The 26,602-nt window shown below is 43.9% G+C and overlaps 2 protein-coding genes across 3 annotated transcripts in view; one reads left to right on the top strand and one right to left on the bottom strand.

The window, feature by feature from the left end:
* Positions 1–7,450, bottom strand: part of TCAF2 (TRPM8 channel associated factor 2) — a 37,296-nt gene extending 29,846 nt beyond the window's left edge. Inside the window, exon 1 of one of the 2 annotated variants that reach the window (XM_059838328.1) lies at positions 7,345–7,450. The gene's annotated coding sequence lies outside the window, so the exon portion shown is untranslated. Of the gene's footprint in view, positions 1–1,593; positions 1,796–7,344 lie in introns of those variants that run through there. The other variant, XM_059838329.1, reaches the window with a different exon arrangement.
* Positions 7,451–7,482: 32 nt separating this feature from the next.
* FKBP4 (FKBP prolyl isomerase 4) lies at positions 7,483–25,003 on the top strand. Its single transcript, XM_059838330.1, has 10 exons — positions 7,483–7,743; positions 11,188–11,332; positions 12,544–12,686; positions 15,787–15,907; positions 16,470–16,626; positions 17,658–17,748; positions 18,096–18,179; positions 18,848–19,033; positions 19,569–19,808; positions 22,976–25,003. Exons 1-10 carry the CDS (start codon positions 7,660–7,662, stop codon positions 23,072–23,074), a joined length of 1,350 nt encoding a protein of 449 aa, XP_059694313.1. The 5' UTR covers positions 7,483–7,659; the 3' UTR covers positions 23,075–25,003.
* Positions 25,004–26,602: the final 1,599 nt, after the last annotated feature.

Here is a 26,602-nt window from a genome sequence, read left to right as displayed (position 1 = left end):
AATTTCTTCCTAACATCTAATCTAAACCTGCCCTCTTTCAAGGCATTCCCCCTTGTCCTGTCACTGCATGCCCTCGCAAATATTACCTCTCCAGCTCTCTTGTAGCCCCCTTTAGGTACTGGAAGGGGCTCTAAGGTGCTCCTGGAGCCTTCCCCAGTCTGAACAAACCCAACTCTCTCAGCCTGTCTCTGTAAGAGAGGTGCTCCAGCCCTCTGATCATCTTGGTGGCCTCCTCTGGACCTGCTCCAAGAGGGCTGTGTTTTCCTTCTACTAGGAACCCCAGAGCTGAATGCATCACGCCAGGTAGGGTCTCACAAGAGCAGTGGGGCAGAATCCCCTCCCTTGCCCTGCTGTTCATGCTGCTTTGGATGCAGCCCAGGGCACAGTTGGTTTTCTAGGCTGTGAATGTACATTGCCAGGTCATGTCGGACCTCTGGTCAAACCAACACCCTCAAGTCCTCCTTGGCAGGGCGGCTCTCAATTAATTCTCTACCCAGGCTGTATTTGTGCTTGGGGTTGTCCCTCAGTTATTCTGCATGGGGACAAACCACAGGACTAGGTCTGATGTAAGATCAGCAAACTTCTTAGCCCCTACCTTTCTTATCATAGGATCTGAAAGCTAACATCCTAGCTCTCAACGTAGGAACACTCCTGCTCCCTGGCAATTATCCAGAAGAAGGAGTGGCTGTTTTGGAAAGGATGTTAACTCTCTTGACTGAAAGCAATTGTGACCATATAACACAATTCCCAATTCCTGTGTAATCACAATTTTCCCATTTAAATTGTATGAAGCATTTCAGAGTGGAGAGAAGAAGTGCACATATTAGACCCTGAGCAGACAAAACCACAGATGATCTCCTCTATCTAGAGAGAGAAGGGAGAAAACTCAGCAGGAACAGAGAGCATACATGTCTAACAAGAACTGAAGGAAGCTGCAGAAGACTGAGCTGGCTGTCTCTCACACCAATTAGGAGGAAACAACCACTAGACCTGAGCCCATACAAAAGGAAGATTTTGGCTCCTAGCTGCCTTTCCTCTTAACGTGGAAGCAAAAATTCTCCATGACAGTGTCTCAAGACAAAGATTCTGAGTTCCTTGTCTTCCTTCCCACTTTCCACCTCTCACCTCCAGAGAGTTCCTACTCCCTGCAGAGCTGAGAATACTGTGAGAGTAGGTATTGGAGCAAACATTTATAAACCTGCCTGAGGACTAAATCTATCCCAGTCTTTCTTCTGTCTCTGGAAAAGGGACAAAAATGTGATGGGAAGGTAATGGGGTGTCATTAAATGCAAACTTAAGATTCCATCATCTGCTGTCTAAAAGCCATCACACACAGGCAAAAGAGATATGATTCAAAGGAAGGAACACCCCTTGGTCCACTCAGGAAGAGTATCTGTGAGACAGAGGACCTGGGCAAGTTCTGAGGGTGAATATGGGAATAGATTTTGTGTGTTAAGTGGTCAGTCACTTTTGGGCGAGTCTTTAAGGTCCCCACAAAATATGGGAGGACCTCCATGAGTAAAAATTATGGGATTGTGCAGTATCTGTGAAGTATAGTACAAAAGAGGCAAGACAGGCACTGAGATGTCTCACCTGTTAACAACACAGGCAGACTGAGTGAGTGAGACACACCATTTCCAGGGATTTGGCTGTTCTTCCTCATTAGGGTGGGCCCACGGGTTTTCCAGTCTTTCCTCTCTTTCAGATTTGCAATCTAGCTGTCTGCACAGTAACTAAGAATCAAGAATGCTGCCAAGTCTGTAAGCAGTAAGGAATTGATGGTCTCTTGCTTCTTCCCATTTTCATCAACAAATTGAGCAAGGAGAGGAAGGAACGATGATGTCTGGCATTTGCTGAAGACACAAAAATACTTATTTTCATTGTCTGCTCATCAACAACAAGGTTTTAAACTGAAAGAGGGTAGATTCGGATTTCACAGATTTGGCTACAAGGAAGAAATTTTTTATGGTAACAATAATGAGACACTGTAACAGTCCAAACATCCAATCTGACTTCTTCTGACACGGCCAGAGAAAAGGGATGGGGAAGTGGGAGGAAGCCAAGCAAGAAAACTTGCATGGGAAACACAAAATTAGGAAAAAAATACATTAAGAAAACCTTTCTAGAGTTACATAATAAAAGTAGAAAAAACAAAGTTAAATACGTCTAAAGGATGGAGAGCCAAAGAAAAAGTAGATTAGGTTGCAAATTAATGGGAACTCTAAAATTAGATCAAGATAGCAATCACCAAAGGAAGCTACTGCAGGTATTTATTTTTTTTTAACAGTGACAGGCCAAAGAGTTATTAGGAAACATACTGAAAATTGATAGACTCTAAAAAAATATATTTTTTAGTAAAAGTGCTGCAGAATCAATTAGGCAATTACCACGTGTAATTACTGTTATTGGTATTCTTTTCATGTGGCACTTCAGAACAATAGATTATAAAACATTACAATTCCCAAGCCTAGTAAAATGTTGCAGTGGTTTGAGGAAAAAAACAACATGAATTGCCCATCCTTTCTGGTGGTGTTACCATGCACACCAGTGTTAGGGTACACTCACTGGCTAATGAGATGCAAAGAAATAGAAAATCTGAATGTCTAAACATACATTTGTCCAGTAATCTTAATTGCTTTCAAGGCAAGGAAAGAACAAACAACTGATGAAACATGATCAGGTATGTTTAAATTAATTTTGCATTTGGAAAGGTAAATAACATCTTAATTATAATTCATTCTACAAAATTTCTGTGAGTTGAAAGTTAACTAATGAGCTGTAATTGGTAAAGACAGGGATACGCTGAATCAGAAGAGATGCCTATATAAACAAGTGCTGTTCAGTCTTTTTGAAAATCGTTACCTGGGATCTAAAAAGGACAGCATATATCACATAAGTGAAACCACCAAATAATAGAAATCAAGGTACAGAAGCACTTAAGAAATAACCTTACTAGAGAACAATTTTGAAAAAATGAGACCTTGCCTAATTGTAAATCCTACGGTCTGTAATTTTAGAAAAGCGTTGGCATCTGTTGGTGAAGAGGGAGCTGAGCAGCGCAGAAATCCCCGGGAAATGCAGACACGGAGTCCTTTCCAGCCTGGCGCTGCAAGGGTTGAGTCTCATTTGCATGCCTGCTGTGTAACAGCTCAGATCACTCCCCTGTAAATGTTGCTCGGTATTAAAGCAAGGGATGAGTGAACACCGCTGCTTTCGGTTGAAAAGGAGCAGAAAAGAGAGAGGTCTGATGGTCTTTGTGTGCCGGCCGTGTCAATCTACGGCAGTCCGCAGCGACGCCGTCATGAATATGGAAAAACAACAACTTTATCCCTCCCAAACCCAAAGGATGGCGCAGAACCTGATGTGCTATATCCTGTTGGGGAGCAAGGGAAAGCAGGGATACTGGGACAGCTCAGTGAAGCTGAGACTGAAGAACAGGCAGGACATAACTCAGGTGATGGGCAGTTTAGTAATCTATCACTGGCATGTCACACAAAATTCAAGTGTAGGCTCAGACTGATGAAGGTTTGTGTTCTGTTGCGGACTTCAATGGCAGCACTGCTTATTGCAACAGAGAAATGTGCAATTCTATAAACAGAGCATTGCTTCCTCCTTATCACCATTATTTTTTATAATGCAGCAAGCAGAATTAATTAAAGCTGTCCCTGATCTATTAAGTCACATTTTTTTCCAGCTCAGTATAAGTGTGACACACCAACAGATGAGCATCTGGGGTTTCCTTGGGATTTCGACAGTAACCAAACAATCCCTCAGAAGAAATGTATGCCAAGTAAAAAAAAAAAAAAAAAAAAAAAAAAAAAAAAAAAAAAAAAAAAAGTTTACTTAATCCTTTGTTACAATCAATCAATGTTTTAAAGCCTTACTTCAAATAACATGGGTGTACAAATTATTGCTGTTGCCCATGGTGTATGAGCTATCTTATTTATACTAGTTTCCCCAGGAAGGTCTTCACCACACTCAAGCCATGCTGGGCTGGATTTTGTGTTCCCTGGCAGCTGGCATCAGGGTGTCCCTGCTGATGTCTGGCTGTCTGTCCACCTGCCAGCTGGTGGCCAGTGCCAGTCAACACAGAGTGTGTGGCTTCTGCCTTAATTCCTTTCTTACACCCCGTGCTCAGCCCTTTCAAGCCAATCAAGCATGAACCCAGTGCTCTTGATGAGTGTGGTTTCAGTTCCTGCTCCAATCACAAAGTAATAGTCAGGGTCGTTCCTTTTTTGGTTACTCTGCCGTTATCTCAAAATGTCATCTTCGAGCTTGTACAGACACGCATTCCTCACTCCTTTTCCCAGTTCTGGGAGTCTGCCGTGCCAGCATCATCAACACAGCCAGGCAAGTGAACTTCCAGGCCACAGCGTGTCACAGTGGGGCTTTGGTCAACCCACACAGCGCAGTGACTCCAGCCATGGCATGCCTGGGAAGCCAACCCTTTGACAGGCCCTCCCTCCCTGACGAGCTTTAGAAGTCCCTTGAGTCCTTGGGGTCCCACCTTGAGTCCCACCCTTGTCTGTGCAGGACCTGTGGATAAAGCTATGTTTGAGCTATGTTGCCCTATGCTATCTTCTATGTTTTAAGTCCAAGCCTTGCTATCTTCAGCAAGTCTTTACATGAACCTGTTCCAAAACCTAGCATGTTGCTGACCAGCTTTAGGTGGGCTTCATGTCCTGGAAGGCTGTTTCAGATTCTTGCTTGAATTTGTTGTTTTTTCAGGACATTTTACTGCTCGGAATGTTCTCTGCTGCCTTAGGCAATCATCTCACTTGTCTTCTGCTCTGCCCGAACGCTATAGCCAAAATTTTCATTTTCTCTTAACCTAAGCGTACCCATCAAGTTCTGAAATCTTTCCTTTGTGTCTGCAACGTATCTTCTGCAAACAGGCCTGACATGAGGTGCCTTCACAATGCTTTGGTACTATAAGCAAGCCTTAGAAGAGGCTTAAAAAAGAGACTGTTCTGACCTGCCTTCCCTCCATCCACACCCTAATGGAAGCATTATGGCATTGACATCACCCCAGACACTCACTGTTATTTTGCTCTGTCTCTGTCCCCTTTTCCATAACGCCCTGCACATAGAGCCCATCAGGGAGGCCCTCAAACAGTATCTAAACAGTCTTCGAAAAGTTACTAAGGAACATAACTTGCAGGACTTGGTTTAAATTACTTATGTAAGGGCTTGCACTGCTATGTTGAAAACTAGGGGATGGCTGGAAATGTGAGCTGTGTAACATCTGTAAATGATCTCCACTAAAAGATCTCCTTTCCTTTCTACTACTTATCACTTTATCAAACTTGGTTCTAGCATGTTTGGCAGCTGTAGATAATTTGGCACCAATTACACATACCGCAATTTTCAAACGCTGGATTATGAAGTAGAAAACATGCAGCTGAAAAAGTACCAGTACTAAATAAAAACTTCATTGCCAAACGTAAGACAGAATGACCTGCAAAGATTTATTTTAAACCAACACATAGCTGGTTTATTATTAGAAGTAGATGAAAAAAAGATGTCAGATGAATTGAGAGCGTAGGAGAACTTGTGTGCTAATGCTGACTGGAGATTGTAAATTTAGCACCCTACAGACTCATTGGGTGAAGAATTATCTCCTGTGTTTTTGCTGTGCCTCCTGCAACAAGACCTGCTGGACCTGCTGGACCAGAACCAACTTAGATGCTTCTCTCCTCAGTGTATCAAGGTGCAGAGTCTATGCACAGAACCAGCTCTGTACCTCCTACAGACCTAATCTGCAATCAAATAACTCATCCATGTTTAATTGCAAATTGTGAGCAGCTAGAAGTTTCTAGACCAAACGCACGCAGAAACCACAATCCTCTCCTTCTCTGCCTTCTCCCTTCTTACTCAGATTGAAAGCAAACTAAAGTGTACGCTTGCCTGGGGTTGAAAAGTGTGTTATTTCTCAGGGGAAACCTGTAGATTTTGCAGTTTACACCAAGCTGCCAGAGTAACTACAGGTTCTTCTAGTCTCTTTTGCTACTCCTTTCCTTTGGAACCGGGAGAGCCCACCTCAGGCTGCTGGAGGCGTTGCCCATCAGGCACAGACGCAGCTTTATACCGGCACAGAGCAGCCCCGGTCAGGTCAGACGCAGCCTGTACCCTCCTCACAGAGCAAGCTCCCACTCCAGGGATTTGCACTGGAAGCGCCGCGAGACGGCAATGCGGCTTGGAAAGGCAGCTCCGGAACACTGCGCGCCCGCCTGCGAGCCTCCTTTCCCTTTCAATCGCCGCTTTTGTTACAGGAGGCTCAAGCATCACGCTGCACTGCAAGCACCAAGCGCGGCGGGCGCAGCAGGGGCGGGGGCTCCGCACGGCTCCCGCTGCCCGGCGCAGCGCAGCTCCGCCCGCCGATCCGCGCCCAGCACCCACCGGGAAAGCCCAGGGAGCGGGCGGGAAGGAAAGTTCAAGAACAGACGGGAAAGGTGCCGCCCTATGCGAGGAGTGGGCAAAGCTGCAGCTGCGTGGCTGGGGGGCGGGTGTTCAAGGCTTCCAGTGGAAGGTTGAGGACATTTAACACTTTTGGTTTCCTTATTTATGGTGAAGGTGATGGATACGGTTCTAGCCTGATTTTATATTACTGGATTTTGCAAATTATTTGGCCGAATGTACCATACCATCCAGGAGGGATGTACAGATGCTGAGTAACCCAGAATTAGACTGGTCTGCTAATTCCTCCATATTTGTACTAATGTTCTTCATATTAGGAGGGAGCACCTATTTCTATTCATTCATCCCTAAATACTCCAACAGCAGGCTGACGCACAAATCAGTGCTATTTTATCTGGATGCATACAGACAGGCAAGCCACAGAGCTTACACACGCCGATGTCTTTACCCTTCCTGGTTCTCGGTAACAAATGGCTTTCAAGCACACGGCTCCTAATGGGACCCCAATCAAGGGATGCCCGAGGTCCGCGGGCTGCACGCTCGCTGTCGTCTCGGCGCTCCTGTGCCCACCTGCACTACCTTTCCCGGGACCACCTAGTACTGCAGTAGGCAAAAAGAATACAAGCCATCCATCTGCACAGGGTTGCTAAAACTGAGGGATCAGAGAGGTTACTTTTATTTTAAGTGAAGCTTACAGTAAAGCTTCCCCAGGGCAGGACGCAGCAGCTCCTCCTCGCTGCCGGGCCGGGCTGCCCTGCATCACCAGCGAGAGGCGGGCGCACCTGCCCTGCAAGCTCGGCGCTGTAAAAGCGCGCCCTCCCTCCTCTCATGAATAAGCTGCTCTTCTTCTTCCTCCTCCTCCTCCTCTTCTTCTTCTCCTTCGCCCCCGCCACCCCGGAGTATAACGCGGCCAGGCGGCTGCCTTACCCCCGCCGTCCTCTCCGCCCCCGGGGGCGACGCACACTTTCACCCCGGCCCCTGGCACGGCCGGGCGCTTTGCGGCAGCAGGTCTAGAAACTTCTCGGTCCCTCCCTCTCCCCTCCCCTTCCTCCTCCTCGCCGAGCAGGGGCCGGCGCTGCGGCGAGAGCAGCAGGGAAGGAGGCGTGCGGCGCCCGCCCCCACCCGCGCTGCCCGGAGCCGGAGGCGCAGCCAGGCGCTATCGCAGCCTCATCCCGGCGCTCAGCGCAGCACCGAGCCCGTGAGGCGGCCCTTCCCTGCGCAGAGGTGGCAGCGGCAGGCGGCATGACGGCGGAGGAGATGAAAGCGGACGGGGCTCCCCTGGAAGGGGTGGACATCACTCCCAAGCAGGATGAGGGCGTCCTCAAGGTACCGGGCGGTTGTTCCCCATCCCTACCCTCCGCACTAGCTCGGAGGGGTCCCTGCGCCGGCGGGGAGCGGGGGCATTCCTCTTAGCCTGCGAGCGGGTGCTCCCCGGGCGCCCCGACCCTACCGGGCCCATTGTGTGCCCCGCGGGGAAGGGGACGAGGCGGTCCCCGGGTATCCAGGCAGGGCTGGCGCAGCGCGGGCGATTAAACAACAGCGGCGGAGGGCGGGAGCGCGCCCCGGCTGCGCAAGCGCTGCCCGGCTGGCTGCGGGGGCTCACCGCTCCTCCTGGCGGCTCCCCGCTCCTCCCGGGGCGAGCCGGAGCCCGGGCTGCCCGCCAGTAGAGCTCGGGGGTCACGGGGGGCTGTGCAGCGAAAAGGCGCTTCCCCCTGCGTTTGGGCTTTCCTCCGTCGTTTAGGGGGAGATGCGGGAGGGGGAGGCGGGCCAGGCTCTCTGTCCTGCTCGCAGCGTGGCTTGTGGGGGTCCGGGTCCATCCCCGCCCCCCCAGCACGTGTCCGGGGCCGGGAATTAAAGATGGAGCCCCGGCTGGGCACGTGCGCTCGGGGCCCGTCCCCGCCGTGCCCGGCCTGGCTCCCCTCAGGCCGCGGGCGCGGGCTCCGGGCCTCCCCCGGGCCCGGGGTGAGCGGCCCGGCAGCCCCTCGGTGCCGCTGGGCCGGCGGCCGGGCAGGTCCCCGGCGCGGCCGAGGCGGAGCGGCTGCTCTCCTTTGTACCGGGAAGGCAGGCGATAAGGGCAGCGGGATTTATACCGTGAGGGGGAGTTGTGCGAACTTCCTCTGTCAGACGTTGCCTATTTCCATATCTCTAGAAACTTCCTTAGGCTCTGCTAAAAACTTGTGCGATTATTTAGAAGCGTTATTCAACCGCAGTAAAATTTCGAAGTTACGGTGTTCAGGAGGAGAAAGGGGCGCCACAGTAAGGGCAAAATGCTGGCTTTAACCTTTAGAGCCTTCTAAATTCTGGGTTCAATACGGAGGCGCTGTCTCCCGTTCAGGAGAGGTATTAAGGGAGCAGATTGAAGATGTTCGCTGCTATATTCCTGCTTTTCCATGTTTCCTGCTAGCATGTTTAGGTGAGAATTTTTGGGTTTTGCACATAGTACAGTATCAGGTCAGAGTTCTCATCTGCATGGCTGCCCAGGTCTCCCGCAGCCCAGATCCCTTGAGCGTGGTGGAAGGGCAGTGGGAGTCTGCCCAATTCACGCAGTACCTACTTTTTGGTGATGGAAAAGCAGCAGGTGCTTTTGGGTTGGGTTTTTTGTTTGCTTGCTTGTTTTTTGAGGAGGGGAGTAGAAAACACTAGCAAACGAAGTGAGGTCGTGAAGATCACAAAAATGAGATTGTGACGTGATAAGTAAAATACCGTAGAGGTCGCAAAGTCCAGCCTTCATAGATTTTGTTTTTACGCAATTTCTGGAGTGCAGAATGCATCTGCTGAAATCAAGCGTCTAGCTCTGAACTAACCTACACCAATTTTGTACTGGTATTGTTGCAGTGATTCCAGGAGTGTGTTTATTTGCTCATTAGCTGATATCAGAATAGTATCCAGAGTTTTTTACCTGATATTGCTGAATATAGTTGCACAATTTCTATAATAAGTAATTAAGTTTGGAAAGAAACCATTTGAAATGCCAAATGAACTGAAAAATCCTGTTTCTCCATCTGAAAAGGAAATTTAAACCTTACAGAAAACAAGATTGCCATATTCACAAGTGAAACTTAAGTCTCTTCAAAATGGAACAAATGCAAAAGAATAAACTGTATAAATAATGAAAATGAGATATTTGTTACTGTAGAATACCTTGATATGGCACTACAAGAATATAGCATTTGGTAAAGTTTAGTAAATTTCCATTAAATGCTGTTAGTTTTTCAAAATTACATCAGACTGGCTGCATTAAAGTGTTAGTTTGCATCTGCTTTATGCAGATTTGCAAATTGCATCTGCTAAGCATGCTGTAGGTCAGGTTGCTTACCTGATTCATGTGTGTTTTTCATACTTCTCTGTTTCCTTATCTCTGTGAGAGTGGTTGCTTGAACTTTTGCCTTCCTTGGGAAGACATCGACAGATTGGTTTTGTAATGCTAATAACTGCCCTGGTGCAGGGTTAAAGGGATGGTGTGCTGTGTGAGATCAGGCATCCCTTTTCATGTTGAGCATCCTTTCTGTATAAAACAAGCAGCCGGGATTTTTTCTAGGTTTTGTTTGTTTGTTTGTGGGGGTATTTTTTGTTTTAGGTTTTCAGTGATGTGCTCTCAGCTTGTTAGTCTGACAGAAGCTGTCGGTGGTGAGGCTTTGGTTTTGGATGGAAGGTCCTGGCATTTCAGCTGGATAGTCAGTTACAGGGATGGTGGGAGGCCAGGTGGGAGATTGACAGTGGTGGATTGCAGGAAACTGAAATTTGTGAAGGAGACTCCCAAAAGTCTGCCTCATTCAGTGAAAAACATGATTGATATAGAAACATGACATTTCAAGGAGGGATGCCCTGTAACTGCCCTTGAATAGATGTTTATCTTCTATAACAGAATGTTTTCCCGGTCTCCATGATGCAAGCAAATAGGGTCCTCCATTGGTCCCCTTTTGCCTGGCTGAGATAATGAAGAACTTTGGCTTTGGGCTAGCTGGTTCAGTCTATATCGGGAAAAATTCAAAATTCAAATCTGAACTTCAGGAATCCTGTTACGGGCAAGGCCTCACATCCTTGCCTGTGAGATATATCACTGTTATTCTCTAATTTTATATATGCTTCAAATAACACCAGAGAGGTTGTCCCCACTTTCTGGATAGTGCAGATTCATTTAATGGCTGGGCAGGCTGGGGATTTTCTTCTCCCTAAGAAGAAAATCGAATCCTTGCAGCTGTATGTGAGACGAAGGTGCTGGCTATCCATGTTAGAATTTTGGGGAAACAAAATTCTTGCAAAAAATAATTTTTAAGTGTTACTCTGCAGGTGGATAGAACTAACCTGCTTGTGGTGAGACACTGCTAACCTTTGTTAACCTGCCTGGGTTAACTTGAATAATTCCAGATTACATGTTGGAATAGACTTTGCAAGGAAAGAACCAGCTTGTTCTCTTGTTTAAGTGCTTTGCCTAGAACACTGAACCTGGGCATGATGATAAAGAGGTGATGAGGCAAATGCTCGAGTAAAGAAGAAAAAACCCTGCCTAATGCAGAGATCTGTAAGCTGATCACAACTGTTGCCTGTTAAATTCTTGTATCACAGCACAGCCATCTTGAGGTTCTGCATTTGCAGCGCTGCTAATCTGCAGAAAGAACAGCCAGTCCATTTCCAGGTGACTGAAAGAAACCTGCAAATCCTTTGTCTGCCAAGGGCGATAACACACATATCTAGGTATTTGTGATTCATGTCCAGTGGGCAGGCAGGCTTGATTTCCTTGATGTTAATGCTGGTTGCTGTTTTCCTCAGGTTGTCAAGAGAGAAGGCAGTGGGACAGAGTCTCCGATGATAGGTGATAAGGTGACCGTCCATTACACGGGGTGGCTTCTCGATGGCACAAAATTTGACTCCAGTCTGGACAGAAAAGACAAATTCTCCTTTGACTTGGGGAAAGGTAATATCTTGTGTTTGGTGCTGATCAGTTTTGGTAATAATCGAGATTGGATTTCCTTGTGTGGCTCCTTTGCTTTTCAAAACTGCCACTTAAACTTGTTTTCTCTTAAACTTGTGTTCTCTTAGAATGTCCCCATCAGAATGGGAGTTTTTTCTGAATGAGAGAACTGTGTAGCCCCTTAAAAAGCCTGCTGAAGAATTCACAGGCCTCAGACAGAGTACTCCATGGAACAAATCTGTCCTGAAATGTAGTCATAAAGGGCATTTAAATAGCCAGAATATGCATTTTTTTGTTGTTGGGTTTTTTTGTGGGGCAGACCTCAGTTCAGGAGTACTTAATTGTGACCAGATACTGGGACAGAGTACACAGAGGCAGCTGTCTTATGATGAAACACACTCTCTTTTCCACAAAATTCTCAGGTCTTTGAGTAGTGCATCTCTTCATTATCAAAATCTTTCATTTTTTGAAAATCCCAACATTGTTATTTCTGCAAATCTTATTATCATTCAGTCTTGTATTCTTCCCTGGAAGTTTCTTACCTTCTTCTTTTTAAAAAAATACATAATACCTCCTATCTAAAAAGAGGTAAATTCATTGTACTTCAATTTGAGATGATATTAAGTGTACCTATTAATACAAGACTAACAGAAAGTCTGCTTGATGAGTCAAGAGGAGCAGCAATTAGGACAGCTTGAGTAAGAGAGGGCAATTTGTTACAGCTTTTCTTCTCTTTGAAAGGAATGCTACTACTTTCTTTCCCCTTTCTGTTACAAATGTGTGTAACTTTTAGTTACCACTGGTGCTATCCTTTGCCAGCTGATAAAAGTTTGAACAGAAAAGGCTGTTGGTTTGGATTGTTTTCAAAACAGGAGCAGGCAATCTCTCACCCTAAGGCCTTCCTCTCGGAAGAGTTTATTGTTACTTCCTCACACTTGGAACTGTGCCAAGCACTTCAGCTGGTGTCTCTGTTCTGTTATTCTGTGAAAAGAGTTGTTACACCTGGAATGAAAAAATGTTTGGGCCAGATTTGGATCCCTGGGAAACTTTAGAATTTGATTAGGCTTAAAACTGAAGTACATAAATGAGAGTGAGCACAAGTTCTTCAGTATTTCTGCTGCCTAAGCTTCTATATATTTTATATACTAAAAATGATGATGGTCAGTTTCACCTGATCATGCCTGTCGTGTGTGATTGGCATTTGACTTGTACAGGTGAGGTGATCAAAGCATGGGACATTGCTGTGGCCACTATGAAGATTGGTGAAATCTGTCGGATTACGTGTAAACCAGAATATGCCTATGGCTCAGCTGGGAGCCCCCCAAAGATACCTCCCAATGCTACACTGATTTTTGAGGTAAGTGAGAGATGGTCACTAAAATGGTGTGCTTGAAAATGTGTGTGATTCAATGTCCTTTTAAAACAGGATTGTTACATTTTCTAAGGAAAATAACATGTCAGGCTGCCACTGCTCTCTAATGGCTCGGGTTCCCTTCTCTTTGAGTTTTTAAAACACTTAAATGATCTTCAGTGGTGAGTTGTAATTTTGCAGTTACTGGGTGATTTGCAGCAGTAAAAAGTGCAGGCTGGGAGGGCAGACTATTTCAGTGATAGACTGAAGTGGTTAAAATGAAATCTTTCATCCCTTCATAACACTTCAGAGTAATGATATATTAAATGTTGTGAGGTTTTCAACAACAGGAAGAGCAATTAATGCCCTCAATAATACATTTTTATACTTACTTGTGTTTTCTTTACAACATTAACATTACCTCTTATGAGCTATTTCAGGGAGAAAAGAGGTAATAGCCCCATGTGAGCTGCTGGAATACAATATTTGAACAGCCCTGCAATTACAAACTCTGTAGACCCAAGCATTTCAGTCTGCCTTAAAGTACCATAAAACCAGTTTGGATTCAGGTTGCTGATTCATTGCCAAAGTCTCTCTGTGCATCCAGGCTACACTGATCATTCTTGCCCCCACGGATGAAGTCCTGTGCACTCACTCAGCCAGTCTTGGGTTTGGCAGCTGGGTAACCCAGTTTGACAACTCACATGGCCACCTGCCCTTCTGGAGATGAGCATGTCTTGGGTGAGCATGGAGCCAGTTATCCTTGGTGTCTCTCAGCCTCACCAGGAAAGAAGAGATTTTATTTCCTACTGACCTTAAAAGTAATTTTCCCCCACATCTTCCCCCTCCTTCCCCAAAGGGGGTGGAAACAGCCGCTGTCTCTTGTATGTTATTTCAGAAGTGAGAATGGTTGCTCAGAATGCTGAGACTTGAATTTGATTTTTCCATGTAGGATGACATTAAAGCTGTTTCTGGAGCATACCCTGACAGTCTCAACAGGGTTTGGAGAGGATGGATTTTTCCGACTGTTGAAACAGTTCAATTTGCCAACAATTGTTTCAAAATAAATTTACCCAAGAGAAGGCAGACTCTTTTCTGAAGTGTAATTTTTAAAATTACTTTGCTCTAAAGCACTTAATCAATGGAATGGAATCCTACAATTGGGGGCATAAGGAAAGCTTTAAAATTGATGATTGCTCTGAGATTGAATGTTTTATCTAATATCTGAGAAAGGTGAAAACAGCTCATGGAGTTATTCAAAGACTGAAAGTCTGTTTAGATTTTAATGGAAACAATGAGTGTCTGTTAAGAAGGGTAAATTATACATGGAGTCATTTAGGCTGGAAAAAACCTTCAAGACCATTGAGTCCAGTCATAAATCTGACACTGCCAAGTCCATCACTAAACCATTAACCCAGCCTAGTGCCACATCTACACCTAAATACCTCCGGGGAGGGTGACTCACCCACTCCCCTGGGCAGCTTGTTCTAATACCCATTCTAAACCTCCCCTGGTGCACCTTGAGGCCATTTCTTCTTGTTCTGTGATACCAGGTGTAATCAGGGCTGAACTGATGATGGAAATGCAGGCTAAAAGCTCAAGGCCTTCTACCTAGGCAGCACAGTGGGGCATTCTTAAGGGCTAAGCACTACTATAGAGGATTCACGTGGACAGCAGAAAGCAGAGAAACTTATTATCCTTCAACAAGAGGTAGTACCTAACATTGGGATAAATAAAAGCATGAGCTACAAGATGGTGTTTGGTCCCTCAGGCTACTCCTGAGCCCATCCCATGCAGTCACCCAGGTTATTCACTTCCCACTGGACTTCTCTTGATGCTGCCAGTCTGGCCCCTCCATTTTCTGGGTGTGCTTTTAGATAAAAGTAGTGTTTCATTCATGGTCTTGATATCCCCTCATGCCTGCCTGAGCAATTATGTTTAAGGGAAGAGGGGAGAAAGCAAAGGACCAAAGCTGCCTGTGATGGTTTTGTGCTTCCCTAACAAAATAGCCTGGGGCTCACTGGCTGCAATAAGTAAGCAGTGCTAGGTGTGTCCTGATTGGGGGTGTGGGTTGGAAATTAGATCCAGAAAATTTTCCTAAGTTTTACTAGGTTAAAGTAGTTTCTGGCTAGTATGACTGTCAAGCACCTGAAGTCTCTTTAAGTTTCCACTCTTTTATTTTTACCTAGGTTTACTTTTTATTACTTAACATAATGTCCTTAACAGCCAGATTCTTTTGCAAGTGCCTATCACCATACCAAATTTTCATACAAGTTGCTTTACAAAAGACACTCTAAAACTTACATTGAAAGATTTTGTACCTATGTCATCACACCAGCATTTCTTTATGACAAGAAATAATGTATGTCCTATGATTTGGAAGTACTTTCTCTTTTTTGATCTGGTGGTGGTTTTGTTTTTTCTTCCTCATGATTACTTTTGCTGAGCAGTATAAATAGCTAGATTATTCCATAGAATAGTATTGTTCAGGCTGAGGGGAAAAAAAAGGAGAAGTACATACCTATATGGTCATCAGTAGGATATTCAGGCATTACTTTTTTAAGACTGACTGAAAAGAAAGACCAAAATATTATTTGTTACTAGGTACCAATTAAAATAAAAAGTGGAAGTACTGTACTTGGTATTCAGTTCCTTTTTGCATTCCAGTTATCTCAGGTCCAGCGTCAGGAACCTCCACAGCATTAGCTCTGAACTTTCTTTTTTTATTGAGGTAGTCTAAACATTGCTGATTATAATGGCTTGCTTTTTTGTGCTTGGCAATAGTTTTCACTATTGTTTTACTCAAAAATGGGATATGATTTTTTTTTTTCTTCATAGCAGCAATTACAAATACCTTTTGTAACTTGACTGTTTTTCTATGTCATTGTGGTACTCCCGCTTGAAACTATGACTTACATTTACTTGGGAAGGCATGTGAAAATTCAGACTGGATTAACATTACATACATTAACATTAGCTCTTAAAAATCCTAAAGAATTTGTTGCAGCAGTGAGTTTAAAGTTTCAAAGATCTCTGAAGGATAAATCCTGTGAGTTTCTAAATTGGTCTAATGAGAATAAATGCAAGGCTTTTCTTCCTTCCACAGATAGAACTTTTTGAGTTCAAGGGAGAGGACCTCACTGATGAAGAAGATGGTGGCATCATCCGAAGAATTCGTAAGAAAGGGGAGGGCTACTCCAGGCCCAATGAGGATGCACTTGTGGAGAGTAAGTGTGTTGTTACACAAATAGTGAATGGATTTGCAGTGGGGGATGGTAGAACCTTTACACAATCTACAACTGCATGTCCTGAGGGGAGGAATACTTGGCTTCTCTTTTTTGTACCAACTTAACAACCTAAACTAGAGTAAGCTTTCCTTCTCCTGTTTCTAGCAAGTTTTGCATTTTCCAGCAGCAGCTGTGTTTTGTGGTGATACTGAATCTGTTGAAGTGCTTATCTGATGACAAAAGGTGATTGAGTCTCGTAAAGTATTTCCATGTGCTGAGGAACAAAAGGGGAAGTCATTCTGGCACTTGTTGTCAGAGTGGAAAAAACAAACACTTAAATGAACAACCAAAAACAGAGGGTTTGTTAAATTGAACAGCAGAAATTCTGTTTGGTGCCAGTAGCTGCCATGCCATAGGTAGCTGCTGTTCAGAAGGAGGCTTTGGCACCTGTGTGTGTGCTGCCTGCCTGTGTAGAACTCCCTGTGCACTCCTGGGTACCTGCCCACTGCCATACATGGATACCTTCTGATTTCTCTCCCTGTTGTTTGGTTTTTGTTACCAGTCCAGTTTGAAGGCCGACACGGAGATCGTGTTTTTGACAAGCGGGAATTGCAGTTTGAGATTGGAGAAGGTGAAAACTTTGATATTCCTCATGGTCTGGAGAAAGCAATTCAAAAAATGGAGAAATCAGAGGAATCTGTGTTCTATCTCAAGCCCAGGTATGCTGTTTCTGGTGTTTGATACAGGAAGGGCTTATACTAATCATCCAGCAAGAAAGAACTATTTCATTATAATGCCTCTCAGCTTTTTTGAGTGCTGTGGTAAAAACTTGGGTCAGCCCCAAAAGTTGATGTATGAGAAGTATCGTGCTTTTGCCACTTCTTAGTGAAGCAGTAGCAGTCCAGAAAAAATTTACTTAAGTCTCTGTAATGTTGACCTCTGAATATTTTTGAAAAACGTTGTTGCTCTCTAACTTGGATTTTTGTGATCCCTGTTCATGACTGATTACTGTAAAACAGTCCATGCGTAGACTTGGATTTAGGCAGAATTTTATCTTTACAGTGAGACCACATCTGAAATAAGTGGAGTTGCACAGATTGTTTTCATCAAACTTTAATTTATTTCAGGTTTTATTTAATTTTTTTTTTAACTGTAACTGAGCCTGATGGGAGCAAAAAAGGAAAGCAATCTGATCTAGAAGGTTTTCCTGCTAATATGCAACTCTTTCTGGAATTGCATAGCAGTACCTTTCTGTAAGCATTTCCTGTTTACCAGCTGGTTAGCAGTGTCTAAAGTGTACAGCTGCTCACCTAATCTTGGTATTTATTCTCTTTACTTTTCTAAGAATAGAACTAAAATACAGGTGCTCTGAATGCAACACTCAGTTTCAGACCATGAGTATTAAATATGATAGTTGTAATTTGAAAGCTGGTTGTTTTGGTTTGGCTTTTTTTTATGAAGGGATTACTTGCTTTTCCTTAAAGTAAACTAAAAAACTAATAAAATAATAGGAGCTGCTAAAAGATTAATGAAGTCAATACTAGGTTACTCTTACTTTCTTCTGCCTTGTACTTGTTAATTTAGAATTGTACCTAGAATTCTTCAAGCCTTTGTCTTGTAATAATAATTTATGTGCATCCCAAATTTGCATGGGATTTTTGTCTCCATCTTCCTATGTAGCAAATATACCTGGGTGGATAGCTCTGAACTCTATAATTTTTGTTTCTCCCTCCCCACCCCCATTTTACAGCTATGGTTTTGGAAGTGCTGGGAACGAGAAATTTAAGATCCCTCCAGATGCAGAGCTGCAGTATGAAGTGAAACTCAAAAGCTTTGAAAAGGTGAGAGCAAGAGATGAAATCCTAAAGAGATCCAGGGCTGGGGGAAGAAGTGGGGAGTGCAGCTTAAACGATGACAATGGAATCCTTGAATGGTGAAGTGATACAGGGAAGCCACTGTTGCCAGAGATGATGCTGACATGCTGGGAGCTCTTGGCTGACATGGTCCTTATTCTTCCTGTATCCCTGTCTGTTGCCATCTCTCGGGCTCTAGGCTGGTTTCCATGAGCAGTGCAAAGCTCTGCTTTGCCAGACTTATCTCAACCATACTGTTAGTGGGAAACAACATAGCTACTTGGTTTCCCTAGAAGTTGTATTGAAATTGACTGGAACTGTTTCTGTTTGGGTAGGCTAAGGAGTCCTGGGAAATGAACACAGATGAGAAGTTAGAACAGAGCTCTATCGTGAAGGAGAGAGGCACTCAGTACTTCAAGGTAAGTTACAGTACCCAAGTAATAATAGCATTTCTTAGTCCATGTCCTGAGTTGATAATGATGTTTACAGCCTCTAAAATTTCTGAGTGGTATTCATGGTATTCTCTGAGATTTTACAGGGAGAGCTGGAGGGGAGTGTCTTAAAAAAAAGAAACTCAGTTGGATTATCCAAAGAACTGACTCTGCAGGGAGCTGTCTGTTAGAGCTGTTTGCTCTATCTACAGATAACACTGTAGGGTGTGCAGTATTTCAGTTTGTGCTGTGGGACAGTGCTGTGAGTGAACAACATTCATTTGGGTAGAGATGTGTGGAGAAGCTGTTCAAAACGATTTCAGTAGCTAAAGGAAGAGTTTCCTATTATCTTTGTATTGCATTTTGAGAATTCCCCATCTTCCCTTCTTTTTGCATCAAAAGTTTAATATAAAGGTAGGAGTTCAGTGAAACATCAATGCTGGCATATACCCCTAGGTCTAGTGGGGAACCTAGTATTCCTAAAGATTTTCTGATCCTGTGCAGGAATGGCTCTCAGAAGTATTTTTGATGATAGATGTTACTTTTTGATCAAATGAGGTTTTTTAGATGTATTGCTCAAGGCAGGCAAAAGGGACGAGAGGGAGATAAAAGTTCCTGTGATGAGCTGTGTGATAATTGAGCTGCCTTGTTTACAGGAGGGGAAATACAAGCGGGCAGCATTACAGTATAAGAAGATTGTGTCATGGCTGGAGCACGAGTCGGGACTCTCTGAGGAAGAGGAGTCAAAAGCCAAAAGCCTGAGGCTTGCTGCCCACCTTAACTTAGCTATGTGCCATCTCAAGCTAAAGGAGTACTCCCAGGCTTTGGAGAACTGCAACAAGGTAGTAGGAGTTAATTTATTCTTAAATTGCACAAGCAGTCTGACAGTTTGTCTTGCTTTAAACATTTTAGGGACAACAGGCCAATGTGGTGTTTGGTCTTTCTTATCTGCTGTCTTTTGGGTAGTACGGAATTTTTAGTGCACTAAAAATATCCAACAGATTATTTTCATATTTAGTGCCCTTTGAACATCTTTTGCTAACTTGTTGCTACATTGAGAATATTCAAGTATTTAGAAGTAAGAAACACATGAGATGTGGTGAAGGTAGTCATGTTGTTAAAGGTCTTTCAAACAGCAGGATTACTCCCTGACTAAATCTTAGGCTTGCTGGTTCTCTTGTCAAATAGCCTACTATATTCATTCCTCTTTGTACTTACTTCTTCTGTATTCCACTGACTTTATTAGTAAGCCCTTACAAGACTCATAAGTCTACATCAGAAGTTACAGTTCCAAGCAGTCACTGGTGTTCTGACTGCATATAATTTTTATAAAAGAAAAATAATTACTGAATGTGGCTTTGGTTTTTTTGAATGCAGGCACTCGAGTTGGATAGCAACAATGAAAAAGGCCTTTTCCGGCGTGGAGAAGCTCACTTGGCTGTCAATGACTTTGAGCTGGCCCGAGCAGATTTCCAGAAAGTGATTCAACTTTATCCAAGTAACAAAGCTGCCAAAGTGCAACTGGTGACTTGTCAGCAAAAAATACGGGAGCAGCATGAGAAGGAGAAGAAGATGTACGCCAACATGTTCCAAAGGCTTGCAGACAAAGACTTAAAGGTAAGTAACACTACTCCGAACATCACAGGGGTGGGTGTCATGTGTTAGACAAGGAACTGTGGTTTAGGTACTCACCTTGCTTCTTACTGCAGATAATTATAGCAGAAGAACACTCAAGTAGAACACTGCTTTGGGGAGCAGGGATGGAAATCAAAATGCCACCAGTCAGAATTATTAGGCCATCTTGTTTGAACAAGAAAACCAGGAGTACCAACCATTGCACAGAAAGCTCTTATCTATTTCAACTGGATTTGCCACAGACCAGTGTTAATCAGAAGGCAGTTGAAGTGATGAGATGTAAACATGACAATGTTCTAGAAGTGGAAAAAGCATCTATTCCTCTAGAACCTGTTGCAAATAACAGGCTGTTCTGGTGCCTGGGGTGCCCATCTAGAGGGAGTTTGTGTCTGTCATACAGACGGTGCTCAGCACCATCTTCCTTTTCACAGAGACATTAGGATGTGGTTGATGATCTCCATTACAAATGTCACAGATAGATTATGGAGTGTCAAAAGATTGATTATTCTGCTGTATGGATGGTTTTCCTAATAAGCTTTCACTAGAATTTTAGTAGATGCTAGTTCAGTTAATAATGGCAGTATGTGAATACAGATTATAACAAGATTGTATTAGTTAGCAAGAAACATTTCAGGTTACTGGTGAGAATCACATATCCTAGGAAGACCTTGTGGTTCTTTTCCTTAAATCTGATGGTCTAGAAGGACAAGATGGACCTGTAACTTCTCCCAGACAAATCTGGGGTTTATGTCAGACTCAAATTTCCTCAGTAACAATGGGGAGTACAGAAGCTTGTATCTTGTGAGGTTATTTTCACCTTTTCAGAAGATGCATGGAGAACATAAAAAATTGCCAGATACTGGTACATTAATTTCCTTTGGTTAACTGTGTTATTGAGTCTTTCCAGAGGCATGATGTCCTCAGATGAGTGTATCCTGACAGTTCAGCCATTTCAGACTGTCTGCTGACAATCTACTACATGAAACTCTGTCTCTTCTCTTTTTGGCTAAAGCAGCCTGATGTCAACAGTCCTTGTGTATTGGAGCTTAAAAAAAGTATTCTGTCCATCCTTCTAGACACAGTGATGATAAGTCATACAGTGTCTTAATTTTTAATAAAAAATCTCAGAAATATAAAGATGCTGCAACTAAAGTAGAATTATTTCACTGTTGGGCATCTTCACTTCTGAAATGGCAGGATTTAATTGCCAGCTGTCAGGCTCTGTTGTGAAGGAGCCTTTCAGCTAGCACAGCTGCTGGGAATTTAGCTTCCTCCACTAGGCGTGGGATACAGCAAGATCTGTTGAGATAGGAAGAGTGGACTGCTGCAACAAGCTATACCCACTAAAACTTCAAAAGCCTTGAGCTTTCTCCAACTCCTAAGACAGATAATTGGAGTAATAGAGTAATATTCTTGGCAGAAGGCAGATTGCTTGGGATATTGGAAAAACATTGCACTTAGTCCCAATTTCCCTATCTACTTGGGATAGCATTAGTTTAAAGTTGTAGAATCCTTTAGGTTGGATTCCAACCAAATGTAAATGGAACATTATTGTTTGGCACTGAAGACAGGATTTGAGGTGTGGCCTCCCCATTGCCAAGTACAGGAGGACAATCCCTGCCCTGATCCTGCTGGACACACTATTGCTGATACAGGCCTGGATGCCACTGGCCTGGTGAATTCTTCCCAAAAAGTTAGATGATCTTGGGAATGTGCAGTGTGCTGGTTTTGGTTTTGGGTTTTTGTTTTTGTTTTTTTTTTTTCTCTGAGCCATCTGGCCTGCCTTAAATGGATATGTTTTTATATGAAATGGGATTGATGGAACTATAAAGGATGATTACTCCCTGGGCCAGTCTTGAGGTGGTTTTTTTGCAAGAAAAGCTTGTTTTCCTCTTACTGCTTTTATAGTGTTGCTTCACTCTAGCTCCAACAGTGTCTGTTGGTGGTGGTGTAGTAGAAGTTCAGAGTTCTGGAGAAGAGAGTTTGTTTACTAAATGTCTTCTGATTGCTAAGAATATAGCTTGCACTGCAGTTCTGATGTTCCTGACACTGTCTGTTAAATTCAACAGCCACTCTTGCACCAGTAGTTCCTTTCATTAATTTGAAAAGTTCACATATGTAAAGTGTGAATTTTTGAAGGTCAGGATGTTTATCACCTTATCTTAAGCCCAGGATTGGTGGCTAACAGATTTTCTGTGGAGAGAAGACCTAACTCTTGTGTGCTTTGTGGAATGCTTCTAAGGATGAAAAATTGACCTTTGATGCATGAATATTCTTTTAAATGTGGTTTTGTGTTGCAGCCAAATTGATGTAAGATTTTCAGGATTCTGCCTGTTCCCTCCATTCTGCTCTCCCAGCATTGTATGCTTAAGACTTTGCTTGTTTTTGTTTGGTTCTCATCTAAGATCATAATAAAAGATGGCTCAAGATGCTGGGCTGACAGGTGGAATAGCAATTCCATTGCACTAGGTTTTGAGATGAGCAAGCCAAGATATTTTCACCTCCCTTTACAGTGCTTGAAAATTATTGCAAGGTCAGGATGTGCTGGTTATGTCCTATTGTAAAAGCTGACCTGGGGGCACTGCCTCGTGGCTCTGCCTTCCACACCTTTTTATGAGGAAGATACACAAGGAGAGGGCTTTAGAGCAGCCACATTGTCAGATCATATCTTCTTCCAGTTAAGCTCTTGTACAGGACATCCAAATCACTGTTGCTGAGTTTGAGGTAGATAGATAATTCTTATGCTGAGTGCAAGTGTGCCTCATACAAGTTGGGTCAGGGTAGGCCATGGGAAAATGGCTGAAAATTAATGACTTTAGTATTGAAGCAGGGTAAAAGCAGTTCCTGCAGAAGCTTTATAAATTAATTTCATTTAAAAGACTTCTAAGAAATTCTTGTATGGCAAGTGGGTGCAGGCTACATTAAGAATCATAACCACCTAATACCAGTATTATATTTTGGCCTCCTCTATACTGCTTCTGGTTTCTTAAATGCATGAAAATTTTTTGTTTCTTTTGGCTGAAGATCCTAATATCTTAATTCAGTCTGGCAGGGTAGACAAGCTTTCCAAGTAATAAGAATCAAACAATCTTTGTGCTAGTAATTTTGTATAACTTATTAATATATTTTTTCTTTGTGTCTCTGTTTAGTCATCTGCTACTCTTCAGACAAGCCACACTGAAGATGCAGAAATGAAAGATGCGCAGAATGGAGTTGAAGATAAATCAGAAGTTGAAGCAGAAGCATAAGAAAACCCCTATTCCATTAGTTTTGTAAATGAATTTCCAGTGAATTAGACCTTTATTTTTCTACCTGGTTGGATAGTGGCTTCAAGGGAGCAGAGGCTGAAGCCACCATGCCACAGTCAGTTACAGCTTTATGTGGCTGTTCAAGAAGCTGAGTGGCAGCATAAATCTGGCTTAATCCTAGTGACTTTATTTATTCATTCAGCCTCTGTTTCTGTTTGGGTTCTGTCTGGATTTACTCTGCTTGGTTTATTTGCATTTTCATAGAATCATAGAATGGCTTGAGTTGGAAGGGACCTCAAAGATCTAGTTCTAATTCCCCCTGCCATGGACAGGGACACCCTTCACTAGACCAGGTTGCTCAGAGCTTCATCCAGCCTGGTCTTGGACACTGCCAGGGATGGAGCATCTACAGCTTCTCTGGGCAGCCTGTTCCAGTGCCTCACCACCCTAAAAGTAAAGAATTTCATCCTAATAACTAATCTTAACATGCCCTCTTTCAGTTTGAAGCCATTCCCTTTTGTGCTGTCACAACTTGCCCTTGTAAATAGTCTCTCTCCATGTTTCTTGTAGGCTCCCTTTAAGGTACTGGAACGCCACAGTTTGGTCACCCCAAAGCCTTCTTTTTTCCAGGCTGAACAATTCCAGTTCTCTCAGCCTTGTCTCATAAGGAGAGGTGCTTCATCCCTCTGATCATCTTGGTGGGCCCCCTCTGGACTTGCTCCAAAAGGTCCATGTCCTTCCTGTGCTGGGGACCCCCATCACCAGAGGTGGATGCAGTGTTCCAGGTGGGGTCTCACCAGAGTACAGGGTGAAAATCCCTTCCCTTCCCTGCTGCCCGCACTGCTTTGGATGCAGCCCAGGTTACAATTGGCTTCTGGGCTGTGAGTGCACATTGCCAGCTCATGTCCAGCCTCTCATCCAACAGCACCCCCAAATCCTTCTTGGCAGGGCTGCTCTGGATCTCTTCATCCCCCAGCCATTATTGATGCCAGGGGTTGCCCCAGCCCAGGTGCAGCACCTTGCACTTGGCCTTATTGAAGCCTCATGAGGTTCACATGGGCCCACTTCTCAGGCTTGTCCAGGTCACTGTGGGTGGCATCCTGTCCTTCAGATGTGTCAAGGGGACTGCTCAGCTTGGTGTCACCTGCAGATTTGCTCAGGGTGCACTCTACCCCTTCATCCATGTCATTAACAAAGGTGATAGTAACACTGGTCCCCGTATGGACCCCTAAGAGGACACCACTTGTCACTGGTGTCCACTGGGATGCTGAGCCGTTGACCACTAGCCTGTAGATGTGACCATGTAACCAATTTCTTATCCATCAAACAGTGCACCCACTGCATCCATCTCTGTCCAATTTAGAGAGAAGGATGTTGTGGGGAGCTGTGTCTAAGGCAGGAAATTACAGAAATGAAGTTAAATGACACCTGTAGCCTTTCCCTTGTCCATTGATGGAGTCACTCCATCACTGAAGGCCACTAGGCTGCTCAGATGGTTCTTGCCCTTGGTGAAGCTGTGCTAGCTGTCCCTGGTCACCTCCCTGTCCTCCATGTGCCTTAGCAGAGCATCCAGGAGGATCTGTTCCGTGATCTTCCCGGGCACAGAGCTGAGGCTGACAGGTCGGTAGTCCCTGATTTGTCATTGGTGTTTTTCTTTCTGGTTCCAGTCCCAGGTTCTGCATTCTAAATTTATTTCCTCGACTTGCTTCAAGTAATCAGCTTTTTTCAGGAGTCCTCATGCGAGACTTAAGAACAAATTGGCGCTCCCAGTTCTTCTGCCTTGGGATTGCCCTCTGCCCCTGTTCAGTAGGGAGTCCCTTCCATTAAGTTTTGTAGCCTGTCTTGTATGCCTCCTCTTTGCAAATTGCTGAAGGTGAAGACTGTGAAGTCACAGCTTAAGTAATAAAGCTCCAATTAAACTCAAGAAAACCGAACTTTTCGTGGGTTTTTATTGGAATTTGCACAGAATCGAGAGAATATACTGTCCTTTGGTCAGTGTTTTCTTGTCCACATAGCCAGTGTCCTGATTATTTTTCTCTGTTGTTTGTTCATTACTGTAGAAAATTCCCACAATATTTGGTACAGTATTTACCCATATATTTGCAAAAGGGAAAAATTATGTTGCTGGAAACTGTGCATAAAGGAAGTCTGTAGCCTATGCATAGAGCTTGTTCTGTGTTCATACTGCTACCTTCCTCTTCACCCCACTACATTGTAAAACTGGACCAGAGGGGAAAAAACCCAAACCAATACATCTAAAAGTGACTGGCTTTGAAGTGATAGTAAGGGATAATGGCTTACATATTGCAAATAATTTCATGAGCTACAAACTCCTGAGTGATTCTAATGTCTGCTTGCCCAGATCTCACAAGAAAGCTATTACTCAGTATTCTGCTTCTTTCTGCAGTTTGTGTGTCTTGTTTGGGGGTGGGTGTGCTTTTGAATTTTGTGGGGGCTTTTGGTTAGGGTGGGCTTCTTTTGTCTGAAGGCATGGAACATAGTACTCAAACTCAGCTGTTGTTTATCCTATCACGTGGTGTTAAATTCAGCATCTCCAGTGTCCTGTTTAGATACAGGGGCGGAAGGGACAATTTTTTTGCCTGCTCTGCAGAAGAAAGGTAGAAAATCTGTTTCTCTCAGATTAAAATAAATAGACTTTTTTATGGTGAGAAAGATGTCTTTGCATGGCATGCCATGGGCTGGAATTTGTGTGTATATTGCAGAGAGTATCCCTGTTTTAACATGTAATACAATGTGAATTCCTGGTCTCCTTTGCTGAAAGAGAAGTACTGTGTAAGCACTTAAACTCGTGGGGCCTGGGGGAATGCCAGTACCTGTCCTGCAGCAGTGCCTGCCCAGCTTGGGCCCTGAAACTGTCACCAAGCAAGGGCTGCTTGGAGTGCTGCCCTGCCCCAGACACCACATTCAGCACCTGGTGCTGGGCTGGAGCTTGGTTAGAGAGCTGGGAGCTGCAGTGCTCTGAATCTCATGGGGTAGGTGGGATAGGACAGAGGCAAGAGAGATGCTTGGGAGGTCACTTCACTTAAGGAAATGCTGATTTCATTTGCCTAATGAAGCCTTAGGGTTGCCAGGTAATGGGGGTGATTTTCATGAGCTCTGATTGTAGTAACAGCCTCGTGTATGTGAAAAACTTATACCAAAGCACTACCCCCTCTTGTGGGAAACAACACTGTGAATGTCAGCTGGGGTTAGAAGAAGGGATTTGTAGGCCTAGAAAAACAGTGAAAGGGGACAGGAATGCCAAGCCAGAGTACTTATTAATCAAGTAAATAACTTGATTTGTTGCTAATTATTCCTGGAAATACAAGCCTCTGTGGCTGAAACTGTTTTTGCTGCTAAAGCTTAGGGCCAAGTCCTAATGATAAATTTCTAATTGTTGAACAGCAGTTTTCAAAAATCTCCTACAGGCATGATAGTTGTACATGTTTCTGAAAGCAAAAAGTGATTTCTGTGGCACATCTATAAAAAATCTAGTCAATGGTGCATCTGTTGTTAAGTGTGAGCAGT

The sequence above is a fragment of the Haemorhous mexicanus genome, chromosome 2 (genome assembly GCF_027477595.1).
Source record: "Haemorhous mexicanus isolate bHaeMex1 chromosome 2, bHaeMex1.pri, whole genome shotgun sequence".
In the NCBI taxonomy this organism is placed as follows: domain Eukaryota; kingdom Metazoa; phylum Chordata; class Aves; order Passeriformes; family Fringillidae; genus Haemorhous; species Haemorhous mexicanus.
Note: the sequence above shows the minus strand (reverse complement) of the source record. Positions and strands in the feature narration are given on the sequence as shown.